We start from the raw sequence: 13,904 nt of genomic DNA on the forward strand, positions 1-13,904 counted from the left end.
AATACAGTGAGATATATAGTAAAAATGATGATGATGTATATTTAAAATTGAGAAATGTCGAGCAAAATACAAACCAGGAAAGACCAGCACAACAGCAATCAAAACGTGGAAAAAGGCGCCCTAGGATTATTCGGATAGAACATGCGGAAAGGCCGCGAAAAGAATATCAAATAAATGAAGAGATGATCGAAGATACATTAGAGGAATCCTCTGGAGAAGGGGAGGTTGATCAAGAGATTTCTAATGGAGAGATTCAAAACTCAAACGAAAATAATGTGATTAGTGAAAAATGTGAAATATTTGAAAATGCTTTTAATATATCCAAAATTAATATTACGACTTGGAAACACCTAAAAACACCTAAAACCTAGTAAGTCAGCTAGGTGATGCTGACGAATGTCTTGGGACATAGTTGAGCGACCCAACAAAGGAAAGTTATTGGAAACAGATTAATTTTTACAACAAAATTAGATGGAGAATCTAATAGGAAAAAGGTGCGGAACAGATGCCAGCAGATATGCTCACTAAAGGTTTAATCAGAAGTAAACACGAAGAGTGTCTGAGAAGAATTGGAATGGATGTACTGTAAATAGAAGAATGAATATAATCTAGAATACAAAATTATATTGAATGCGGACCTAATGAGGATAACTACCTAAGAGTTAAAGAGGGAGTATCTCCATCATGGTATAAAACATAGGTTCCCAAACTTGTTTGTACCGTGGACCTTTTGCGATATTTTTCGTTTTGTCATGGACGCCCTATATTATGGTTTATCCGGGACAGTTTCGGGTTTCACCTTTTGATCCGGATTTTTTTTTCGAAATCAATATTTTTCCCGGATTTTTGAAAAGTATAGGTTTAAATCTTAAATAAAATTTTCTTAATTTAAATTTCTTTTTTCTTAATTAAAATTAAATTACAACTACTTATCAAATTAGAATTATAATTATGTGAATCAATGTGTTTTTTATCTCTCGTAAAACATTATAAATGAGAAAATTGCTGATTCCAAAATTCCAAAGGCAAATTTAATTTCATAAAATTAAAAAAAAAACAAACAAACAAGCCAATAGTAATTTTTTCAAGTTTATTATGAAGAAAATTGAACAAACTTTTATAGAAGTCTCAAATGCGAAAAAACATATAGAATAAAAAATATAAGATATAATATAAAAGCATGGTAAAAGATGATTGTAACATATAATCGAGTAATCAATTTCATACTAAAAGTCCGCAATTGTAATCTGAAAAAAATATTTATAAACAAACTGTTTTTTATTGTATTTTTAAATAGTATCTTTTTGCTACGTAACATATATTTGTTACCTGTAATACTATTAACAGATCGTTCTCTGCTCAACTAAATATATCGAGCAACAAAATGAATTTAAAATGGACTTCGCTGAGATAAATATATTAATGAGATTAGTTTCAAACCTTAAGTAATAAATAGCGGCTTTATTATTATTTTTAAAACATCATCAAATTGATCATATGTTATTTTCGAAAATACGCTTTACTAACTTAGACTTTTTTAAATTAAGCAAATTTGATTTTTAACTCCCCGTAGGGTAAGTTATAGTAATCGCCAAAAAAATCGAAAATGAACATTTTTATATATAGAATTTTAGCGAGGGCAGGTCTAGCGGTTTCAGAGATCTAGTTAAAAAAGAAAAAAAAATGCCATTTGGCGGTCAAAAATGATCATTAGACAAATGCATATCAAATTATCAAATATTTTATAGAGATTTTAATACGTTAGACTAGAATGCGATGCTTACGATATTTTTTCTCTAAAACAGCCACGCAGCACAATTGCTTTCGAAAAAAGTTCAAAATTTTCAGAAAAATTAAAAGTACATATAAAAATATTTCGCAATATAAAAAAAAATCAAATTTTTCAGAAAAGTCAGATTTTTTCAGAAATTTTAAAATTCTCAAAAATCTTTTTTTCAATGTTTTCAAAAAAAATTAAAGGTTTTTTAAAAAAATTAATTGACGGTACGGGAAGTACCAGCAATTTGACTTAAGGCACGGTGCCATGCAACCAGTTACAACATTAATCCACGTGGAACAACTAACGGTAGAACTGCTATAATAATCAGAAACATGAAGCACTACCAAACCTATAACATTTGTCAGTAATCATTTCATATAATCAACTTTCTTCAATAACCAACCCAGAAATAAACTACATATATCTATAATTTACTGTCCACCAAAGCACAAAATTACCTGTGTAATTTACATGTCTAAAAGTTTAGTTCAAATCACTTTAGTCCAAATTTGTTGCTGAGGGGACTAAAATTCAAAAAAAATTTTGTTTATCGAATCCAAATAAGTGGTATCTATATCACACTTCGTTGAATTGCCATTTAAACCTCTATATTTGGCATTTATAAATTCTAAGGGCAAAAATCTTACCAAAATTAAGCTTTTCAACAGCCAGCGTATAGTTTAACCACAACTCGAATGCCTACATGCTACAACTTACACACTTTATATAAATATGTAATGTTTTTCTTTACTTTTTGAATTATTTCTAAATATTGCCAACTGTATTAAAAGATTTATTGTAAATCTATATATTATATTATCGTTTAACGTAAATAAATAGATTTTAACATGGTGTATTGTAATCCACTGCCGTGGACTCCCATTTTCAATTCGTGGACCCCCAAATTTTGTTTTTGCCTTCGTGGACTCCTTGAAAGTTGCCATGGACCCCTGGGGGTCCATGTGGACCACTTTGGGAATCACTGGTATAAAAGAAAGAAGTTTCAATAAAATCATTCTATTTCGACTGCCTGCCCAAAGGAATAATATACTTTGTATTATTGTATAAATGGAATACTGTTATGTAAATATTATCAAAGTAATAAATTTAATTTTACCATTAATACAAGCTATTGATAACTGAAACATTTAAACTAATTATTTTTGACAATTTTTGGTTACATTCTAGTGTGTACAGATTAACTAACGTCTAAATACCAAATGAATTATGTTTACAACATTTTTGCGAAAGTGTAGAAAGACTGGAAAACGTATGTTTTTAGTAAAATAATAAAATACACGCTTCATTCATATATGGTGGTGTTTTGAAAAATGGTAAAGGATTATTTTATAGTCATCGCAAGTGAAATTGTTGTCTGTTCTCTTATTTGTGGCCGTCTCATTGTGTAAAGATATTAGGCATCTTTCGCTAAATCTTCTTTTAAATAACTTATTTTCGAAATGTAGGATCGTGGGATTGGAAAAATCTATGTTATGCTTGAGCTGATTAATGTTAGTTATGCTTTATATTGGTTTCTATTTTTAGAGTTGTTTTTATGTTGTGATGTTCTTTTGTGCAAGTTTTGACTGGTTTCACCTATGTAAACGCAATTACAATCTAGACGATTAAGCTTATAACCTAGATTACTTAAAATTCTTGGGTTAAATTTCGATTTTAATTTTGTAAAAAGAGTTGAAAGAGTGTTTTCGGAAGTACAAACTACTCTAATATTATTTTTTCTGTAAAGTTTTCTCCACAGGTAATGTAATTCTCTAATGAAAATTCCTCCTACATTATATAAAATCTTTTAGTTTCTCCACTGAATGACGGTCTCGACGAAGATCGAAACGTATGGATAAATAAAGTATTTCAAAACTACTTTAGTTTTTCTTTTCACTTGGTGTTACTGCCCGAATCAAAATAACTCATCAATATATATATATATATATATATATATATATATATATATATATATACTGTAGAACCTCGATTATCCGGACTAATTGTTGTCGATAGGCATCAGGATAATCGAAAATCCGGATAATCCAAATTGTGAAGAATAATGTTTTGTTTATCGAAAATAACAAATATATACATAGATATCAACAAAAATTAATCCACTACTTGCCACAAACGATTGATCACCGCCTAATTTTTCATTTAAGTGTAATGCCTTTTCACAGACCAAAGGTCTAGATAATCGTTGTCCTGTTGATCGTTTTTGTAAAAACCAACAATATAGAGCTTCTTCTAAGAGTTCATTTTTCGGTCTCTTCATCATTTTCCGATTTTCACTCCCCTCTTCACAATCTAACTTGCAAGTGTACGACAAAATTGAATCGGCATTCTTTTTAATATCGCTTATAGTGGATATAACTATCAGCTAACTTACGGCCGGTTTCGCATTTTTTAATGATTCTATAATATTTATTTTATCTTTAAGGGATAACACCACCCTCTTACGCTTTAGCATGTTTAAAAATGTATATATGCACGACAAAAAGCGATAATGCCGCACGGGACAGCGAAACAGCGGCGCGGGCGGAATATGCAATTTCCGACGTGATTATGTCCGGATAACCGCAAATCCGTATAACCGAGGTCCGGATAATCGAGGTTCTACTGTATATATATCTATATATATATATATATATATATATATATATATTTGTATTTATAAATATATATTATATAATTTACTAAAAGATTTATTATTTACTACATATATCTACTTACCGCATTTTTATAAAAAAAATATAAAATCATTCTTGCAAGTCTATCATAGCACCAGTGGCCATGCACTAACAAAAATCTTTCAAGAAATTTGAACCTGGGTAATGAAAAATCGGAGGCCATTACAGCTTGAATTCCTTCTTCACCAGAAATGCCTATTCCTACATCTGCTGTTTGTATCATAGACACATCATTGGCACCATCACCTATGGCTAAAGTACGCATTTCAAGCTGTTCTTTCACAATCTTGACTATATAAGCTTTTTGAAGTGGAGTTGCGCGGCAGCATAGCACGCTTTTGCAGTATTTTGTCAATGTCAAAAATGGTTTTATTAAATGCGATCGCTGATCTAAAATAAAAGTTAACGTCTTTCCATCAATAACTAGCGCGTACTCATTATAAAGGCGTTTGCCGAGTATTGTATCTATATGTGATACACTGCTAGCGACAGTAGGTGGCGAAATATTGTCAGTACATATAGTACTTATATTTATTTCTGAATAATCAGGCATTCGCTTCTCAACTTCGTTTAAATAAAATTGTATTATTCTCTCTGTGGAGTCTTTCGATCTAGCCATTAGTTTTAAAAGTCTCATTTGTGGCGAAAATAATTTGGCGGAATATGATACATTGATAGCAGTTTCTGGCTTATCACCTGTCAAAACCCAAATTACAATTCCCGCTTGTATTAAAGCAGATATTGTTTCAGGTACGCCTTCTTGTAATTGATCTTCTATGCCAGTGGCACCTAATAAAATTAAATTACATTCCAAACGTAAAAATGACTCTCGTATTCTACGCTCTCTATTATCTGCAGACATTTCAACTTGCTTATGTTTTTTATGCCACTCAGCAAATTCGATTGGTGAGAGAATCCTTTTCGCCATTAACAAAACCCTCAAACCTTGCTTTGCATACGAATTCAAATGGACTTGCGTTCTTTCAATAAATGAGCTCATATCTGGGTCGTCTGCACAGGGAGCAAGAGCTGGCAAAATAGTGCTATCAGCGCCTTTGCAATATAAAGCAATTTGTCGAGTATGAGGATGTCTTACAACAATCGACATACATTTTCTATCAGAATCAAATGGTAAGATATATAATACTTCAAAATCAATTATTCCTGCATATGGGATATTAACTGATACTAATTGCGGTGTCCTATTTATTAATTGGCAGTTGTAACAAAACGCTGCATCCACTAAAGCTAATTCATCTGGACTTTCAGCCTCATAAACTGGTTTCTCAATAGTTAAATTCGATAAATTGGAAGCATCCGCAAATTCATTAGTTTTTCTGTTTTTAGATTTGAGTTTTTTTTTAATTTGTTGCTCTTTTGCCATCCCATCTGTGTCTTCCATAGTGCTCAAAGGTTTATTTAAGTTAATATTGTGCGCTTCTATCACATTCGATCTGTCGTTACTTACTATTTCCAAAGAGGTATCACTAAAATTGCTAATGGGCGACGGAGTTACAGATCTAAGATCCATTAGTCTCGCATATTTATTCTTTCTTGGGAATTGCTCACTAATATCCAATTGTTCAATAGCATTATTAGCACATTTCGATTCACCCGACACGGGTGAATTAATGGATTCTATTACACCACTAGCATTCATAAAGTCTTGATGAGGTGATCGACTCACAACGACAGTATTACATAAAGCCAAAACTAACAAAAAATCTTGTAATCTTCGAGAGTGACTATCTGAAGTTGAACTAGAATTTAATTTTTCTAAATCTTGCATCAATCTTGAGTTAGGTTTAATTGCTGTTTGAACATCAATAACTGCCTTTGACCTCAAATCTTTATTAACTATGTGTCTATAATCAATACCAGAAATTGTACACCTACGAAATACCATTTTATTGTCTGTTAAAGTTCCCGTCTTATCAGAAAATATATACTGAATTTGCCCAAGTTCCTCGGTTATGTTCAAGGCTCTGCATTCTGTTTGTTTGTTCGTTGAAGAATCATACATCAAAATGTCATTGTATATGTGATATACTTGAAACATTTTACACATCTCTAAAGTCACGTACAAGGAAAGTGGTATGAGGATCTGAAACAAAAAAATGTTGATATTCAAGTGGAAATGAAAATTCATTAAAATTATTAGGCCAATTCTGCCGTGAAATAGACTAATGTTATGACAAATGGTACTGAATATTGTCAAAAGCCATGTATTTACTGCACAATTAGGCGTTTTACACATAAACTACAAGTTCACTCGTATGTTATTAAACCATATCAGAAAGATCCAGTTATCATAAGATTGTTTTTTTTTTGACATCTGTGCGTTTTAATTAAAACTCCTCACTCCCAAGCAAGCACATGGCTTTTTACAATATTCGGTACGATTTTATATGAGAACTGGAACGTAACACAGCCTTGCCATAGCATTGGTCTATATTACGGTAGAATCGGCCCATATATATATGTATATATATATATATATATATATATATATATATATATGTATATATATATATATATATATATATATATATATATATATTAATGTTTTCTTTCATTTCGACGACTGGCTGAAAATCATTATTAAAGATATGTCTCAACGTCGAACAAAAAAAATCTAATTATTGTATATATATCTAATAATTATGAATATATATATATATATATATATATATATATATATATATTAAATTTTTTATAATTTTGATGTTGAAATATGTGATATTCAGTTTTCAGGGCAATACATCAATTAAAAAAGTTGTATGACTTTAAAACATTTTTATTTTTTCCATACGTTTCGACACATTGTTTTGTGTCATCTTCAGTGGACTCTAGATTGAAAGAACAGATAGAAATTATTAAATAAAACTAATATATAAGAAGTGATATGGTATGAACTTACATGTAATTGAATTAATCCTAATTATTTCATATTATAAATGTTCACAATGCACAATCCTAATTATTTCATATTATAAATGTTCACAATGCACCAAAAAACCAATCCTTGTCATTTTAAGTTGAACAATATATAAATTTTTGAATGAGATTTTTATGAATTTGTAAAGTACATCACGCCGTACATTTCTGTGCTCCGATGCACGGGTGACGACTGAATGTACGTCAATGTGCGAACCACGTGTTGAGGGCTAGGTACAAGGCAAACGAACTGACCAAAAAATTAAGATTTGACAACGCGAGAGGGTACATATAGTGAAATATAAAAACATCACAATTGTGAGGGTGGACATAATTGGTAAAATTGAAATAAAAATTAAAAGAAAAAGAAAAAGAAAAAGAAAAATTGGCATTAAAATTAATATAATTAAACGTCGATCATGATAGGTAACTATTTTAAAGATATGAATTTCGAGACATTATTTAAGACTACTTGGTAATTCTCGCACAGTGAGGAAGTATCCAATCTTTTGTTTAAGCTATTTTTATAAAGGTGTATTAGACATGATTCTGAAAAGCGTCTCTGAGATGTATTCGATTCGTGATATAAAATTGTGGCCACATCAAAATTGAAAATATGATTGAAACTTTGTATGTGGTCAGTTATCATTGTTTGATTTTGATTTTTATTTTTGGAATTGTTATAATGTTGTCTAAGACGTTTTTTTAGATGTTGTCCAGTTTCGCCAATATAAGTGGCCTCACAATTTGTACAGTCAATTTTATACACGATGTTATAAATACGATCTAAACTTGTCGGTGATTTTAAGTTCGAAAATAAAAAGTTAAGGGTCTGATCAATATTGCAAACTAAACGCAATTCCGCGAATTCAAATAGTTTTTTCCAAATAGGAAAGAGATTTTTAATGTAAGGGAGACAAATAGTGCCAATAAACTTATTTTCTTCTTTTTTCTGAGACTCGAGGGAAGGATGATTATGTTTTGTGTTAAGGACGGAAAGTCTGTTGTTAATTACTGATTTTATAAGATGTGGAGGATAGCAATTATTTAATAGGGTTCTGTGGATTAGAGATAAGTTAAAAGGCCAAAATTTTTTATCTGACAAGAGAATAGCATGATCAACTAAATTGATAATAGTACCGATTTTCATGTTAGTGGGATGATAAGAATGGAAATTGAGATATCTGCCAGACCACGTTGGTTTTTGGTACCAGTTAGTAATAATTTTATTTTCCGGAGTTTTTATGATATTTACATCTAAAAAGCTAATTGACCTATTGTGTTCTTTTTCGAAGGTGAAGGTGAGGCGTTTATTAAAGGAGTTAAAATCGACTATCATGATCGACGTTTAATTATATTAATTTTAATGCCAATTTTTCTTTTTCTTTTTCTTTTTCTTTTAATTTTTATTTCAATTTTACCAATTATGTCCACCCTCACAATTGTCATGTTTTTATATTTCACAATATGTACCCTCTCGCGTTGTCAAATCTTAAATTCTTTGGTCAGTTCGTTTGCCTTGTACCTAGCCCTCAACACGTGGTTCGCACATTGACGTACATTCAGTCGTCACCCGTGCATCGGAGCACAGAAATGTACGGCGTGATGTACTTTACAAATTCATAAAAATCTCACTCAAAAATTTATATATTGTTCAACTTAAAATGACAAGGATTGGTTTTTTGGTGCATTGTGAACATTTATAATATGAAATAATTAGGATTGTGCATTGTGAACATTTATAATATGAAATAATTAGGATTAAATCAATTACATGTGAGTTCATACCATATCACTTCTTATATATTAGTTTTATTTAATAATTTCTATCTGTTCTTTCAATCTAGAGTCCACTGAAGATGACACAAAACAATGTGTCGAAACGTATGAAAAAAATAAAAATGTTTTAAAGTCATACAAATTTTTTAATTGATGTATTGCCCTGAAAACTGAATATCATATATATATATATATATATATATATATATATATATATATATATATATATATATATATATATATATATATATATATATATATATATATGTATTCAATAGATAAGTCCTGGATTTTTTCAATATATTGATTGTTTCTTCTCCGAACAGTAAATCCAATAATAAAAAACAATTTGTTTTTTTGAAGATGTTTAATAACGACGTTTCGGAACTAGGTACGTTCAATTATCAGGTTTATTCTGTCAAATACAATGTTTTTTAAAACTATTAATTAACATTAATTAATGATGGTCATTACAGATTAATTAGAAAAAAATATAAATGAATGGATTATGTACCGGTGTAAAGAGTAATAAAAATTAACTAAAAAAGGTTTTATATAAAATTGAGAAGCAAAAATTATTTACCTGTAATAATTTATATATCCATACCACTAATATTTTTTGTTAAAAACACTCGATTTCTTGGAGGATATTTGTAGATGTTACGACTACACAAGACTTAAATACACTGATATGGAGTTCTGTCGGCCAGATGTAAGGGATATGTACGGAATTTTAGGCAAAAATGATTTTTTTGTGGCTCTTGTATTGGTTGTTTACGAAAAAAGAGGAAATATTGCTTTAGCAAATGTTGAGAAATATTATGTATATATACATGCACACCTACATACACATACATACATATGCATATATCTATATATTCATGTACCTACAATTATATACACGAACATATACGCAAGTGCATGTATATAGTGTATAAACAAAAACATACATATAAGCACATATATGGATGTGCGTATATTACAACACATATACATGTATATATATACCCAAAAATTATTAAAGGATTAATTATTTCAATTAGGTTTAAAAAATTTAGATACGAGTCATGAATGATGTTATGATCTGATCTTTTATTAACACAATTTGACGAATTCAAAAAGGTTAAACTGCTTTCAGAAAAAAGTCTTTTAAAAGTACAATCCTCTCTATATAAAATAATGGGTTCAAAGGTAAAAATATGAGAATTTTCAATGGAATGTTGGACAAGAGTGCTTTGGAAACTTCGGCTTTTATGATGAGTGACGCTTAATTCATGTTGTCTCATTCTCTTATGAATGTATTGTGATGTTTGGTCAATGTATTGTTTTTGACAATTTTTGCAAGAGATTGAATAAACTATGTTAGTATTGAATTTAGGAGGGGTGGTGGATTTAATTTTTGAAAACATTTCTTTAAAAGAATATAGAGCTGTTCCTGAAATAAAAATATTTTCTTCTTTGAGTAATTTGGCCAAATAATCAAATAGCCTTCAATGTAAGGCATGCTGTGAAAAGTAGGTTTAATATTGTTGTCCTGGAATAACTTGGTAATGGAATTGATGAGGGTGATGGGATATCCGTTTTCTAATAAAGTTTTAGTTACTAATGTTGTGTTTTGGGTATGAAAGGAAGAGTGAGACAACATGACTGCGTGGTCTATCAAAGAAATGATTGTATTGACTTTATAATTTTTGGGACTATAGGACGCGTAATGAGGGTATCTTCCTGACCATGTAGGTTTTCTGTACCAATTTATGCAAATAATGTTGTCAATTTTATGTACAGTCACGTCTAAAAAGTTCAATTTGTTGTTGATTTGTGTTTCATGTGTGAACTGAATGTTCTTATTGTAATTGTTAAAGGTATCGAGTATCATATATGATTGTTCTTTATCTATTATAAAAAAGGTGTCATCTACATATCTAACATAAAAATATATTCGAAAATTTAATGTGAAGAAAACAGAAAATTCAAGGGTTTGTAAAACTAGGTCTATAATGCCAGGGGATAATGGGCATCCTATAGCAGTACCTTTGATTTGTAAATAAAAATTATTGAAACAATTAAAATAAGAACAATTCAGGACAGTGTTAATGATGTGTTTGAAAGTAGTTATAGGAAAGTCGGTGTAGTTACAAATAGTGGGCAAGCGGTCTTGAATTGAATCAAGTATTAAATCATGGGGAACACATGTGAAAAGGTTGATTACATCAAGGCTTAGAAAAATTTGATCGTCTGTAATGTTTCGGTCTTTGATTAGATCCACATTATAGAATGGGGAGCCAACGTAGGATACAATGGGTCTAAAGGAGCATTCAGGTTTGTGGACTTTGGGGAGACAATACATTTTTGGGGAAATAGGATGTTGTACTTTTAAATTATAGGCAAATTTTTCAGAAATGAAATTTTTATTTTTTAATTCATTACTTAATTTAATTGATTGTCTAGAAAACTGTTGTGTTGGATCATTTGTAATGATTTTGTAAGTAGTATCATCTTCAATTCTTTGTCAAATTTTATACTAACACAACATTAACAATATATATCTAGAGGATTGTACTTTTAAAAGACTTTTTTCTGAAAGTAAACTGCCTTTTTGAATTCGTCAAATTGTGTTAATAAAAGATTAGATCATAATATCATTCATGACTCGTATCTAAATTTTTTAAACCTAATTAAAAACAATTAATCCTTTAATAATTTTTGGGTATATATATAGATGTATATGTGTTGTAATATATGCACATCCATATATGTGCTTATTTGTATGTTTTTGTATATACACTATATACATGCACTTGCGTATATGTGACTTTAATCGACTTCATATGACTCAAACCGAATCATTCCGACTTCAACCGGCTCGCTTGATATGACTTCATTCGACTTCATATGGCTCAAACCGATTCATTCTGACTTCATGCAGTTCGAGCGATATTACTTCAAGGGATATGAGTTAACCGTATGAGCGATATGACATTAAGTGACTTCAAAACAGATACAATGCGTCGTCGTTCTTGCGTGTTTATTTATTTTACGGAGCGCTGAGAGCGATTTTGTTCGTGTAATATCAATACCCAATATTGATAATAATTAAGTGTTTTAGATTTTAAATGTTATCAAAATAATCCACTCAAAATTATGAAACGAGTTTCGCGAATCTTTCAATATAATTCTCTTTTGAAACAATTACTAAATACCAAAAAGCCAGTGAATTATATATAACTTCTGATTATGTAAGTAATGACAAATTCACATTAATGTTAATTAATGAAATTAACTTTCAGTTCTCAGTTTAGATGCGATCCTTTATTGATTATATAGTAAAATAAACAATCGACCCATGATTCCAAATATTATTTTATATACTGGAGTGATGCACAATTGTTTGGTAATCTATTATTGTAAATTAATTTAAAGATATATATCAACCGCCTTAAAAATTAAATCATTTTTAATAATTTTCAGAATATACTTTTTGATAGAAATTTATGTTTACAATTTCTACTTTGTCGGTTACATTGGTTAAACTAACAATTTTGATTATAAATTTGGATCACTTTCACTAATATATATATACTTGATTCGAATCATGATTTCAATATTTTCAAAAAAACTATTCGAAATAATTTCATATATAAACAAACTCAAAATTTTCACAAAATTTACCAAAAAGTTGAATGTTTTCAAAGTTTTAAAAAAATCTGAATTCAAAAACTCACATATATTTTTAAAAAATATAATTTTGTTATGTGGGTTCTAAAAGCAAGCTATTATAAAGTTCAATATCAAATATGGTATTTATTTCTTCTGTTTGCTTACATAGCCCATATGACTCATATGACATGTATCGGATGCAAAAAGAACACACAAACGACGATTGGAATCACCTTCCTGTATCGAATGTCTTTTTTTGACATATGAGCAGTAAAATGCATTTTTTTATAAGTTCAATATTATCAGTGCTAATCCAAACAATCTAGGAGGTGAGTGAGTCATATTTTATGTGCCTCATGTAACACGAATACTAATGAGTATCAAGTTGTAAATGACCGAAAGAGAGCAGATACCCCAACTAAATTACTGATTGTGAAACATTAGTGCATTGGCTTAGTATCCCAACGAAAACAAAAACTACTTTAAATTCTTAGAAATAAAATAGTGAACAAACTTGCGCCTATATTTGGCCACAAAGTCGAAGACAGCAAACCATTTATTGGACTACTAAATGAAAACACGCCAAATAAATACATAAATAAAATATAAAGTAACGATAAAGTGGAAATACAATGTGCTGATGAACATACCTACAACAAAAAGTTTAGAACACCTCGAAAAGAAAAGTTCTGAAATGCATTCATTCTAATATATAAAAACCAAACTAGAAACGCTAGGACATTAGGTATCCCGAATCTCTAATATTACACATATAATAGCATATGCAACATTTTGTTTTTTCTATTTATTTTAATTCTACAGAATAGAGTTCTTAAATGAAACTGCAGTAATAACAAACTAAAGAGGCCTGTCAGAGACGTCCCATAATGCATCAGATGCCTAAGATATGGGTATACCAAATCATGTTGCTATCAAAATCTTCGTTGTGTTAAATGCGCAGGACACCATTTATCTAAAGATTGTGAATAAATACACAGAATTAACAAAGTGCGCAAAACCATCCAGCGAACTGCAAAGAATCTTCAAAATATAAAGAA

At 29.9% G+C, this 13,904-nt stretch overlaps 1 protein-coding gene across 2 annotated transcripts in view; it reads right to left on the minus strand.

The window, feature by feature from the left end:
• Nucleotides 1-13,904, minus strand: part of LOC113370306 (probable phospholipid-transporting ATPase VD) — a 420,055-nt gene that overhangs the window by 236,199 nt on the left and 169,952 nt on the right. For both annotated transcript variants that reach the window (XM_026610976.1, XM_026610975.1), the window contains exon 5: nucleotides 4,517-6,577. In XM_026610976.1, coding sequence (XP_026466761.1) covers nucleotides 4,517-6,577 — 2,061 coding nt within the window. The remainder of the gene's footprint in view (nucleotides 1-4,516; nucleotides 6,578-13,904) is intronic.

The sequence above is a fragment of the Ctenocephalides felis genome, unplaced genomic scaffold (genome assembly GCF_003426905.1).
Source record: "Ctenocephalides felis isolate EL2017-DRISC unplaced genomic scaffold, ASM342690v1 CF-g0.4_SCAFFOLD_01492, whole genome shotgun sequence".
NCBI classification, from domain to species: Eukaryota; Metazoa; Arthropoda; class Insecta; order Siphonaptera; family Pulicidae; genus Ctenocephalides; species Ctenocephalides felis.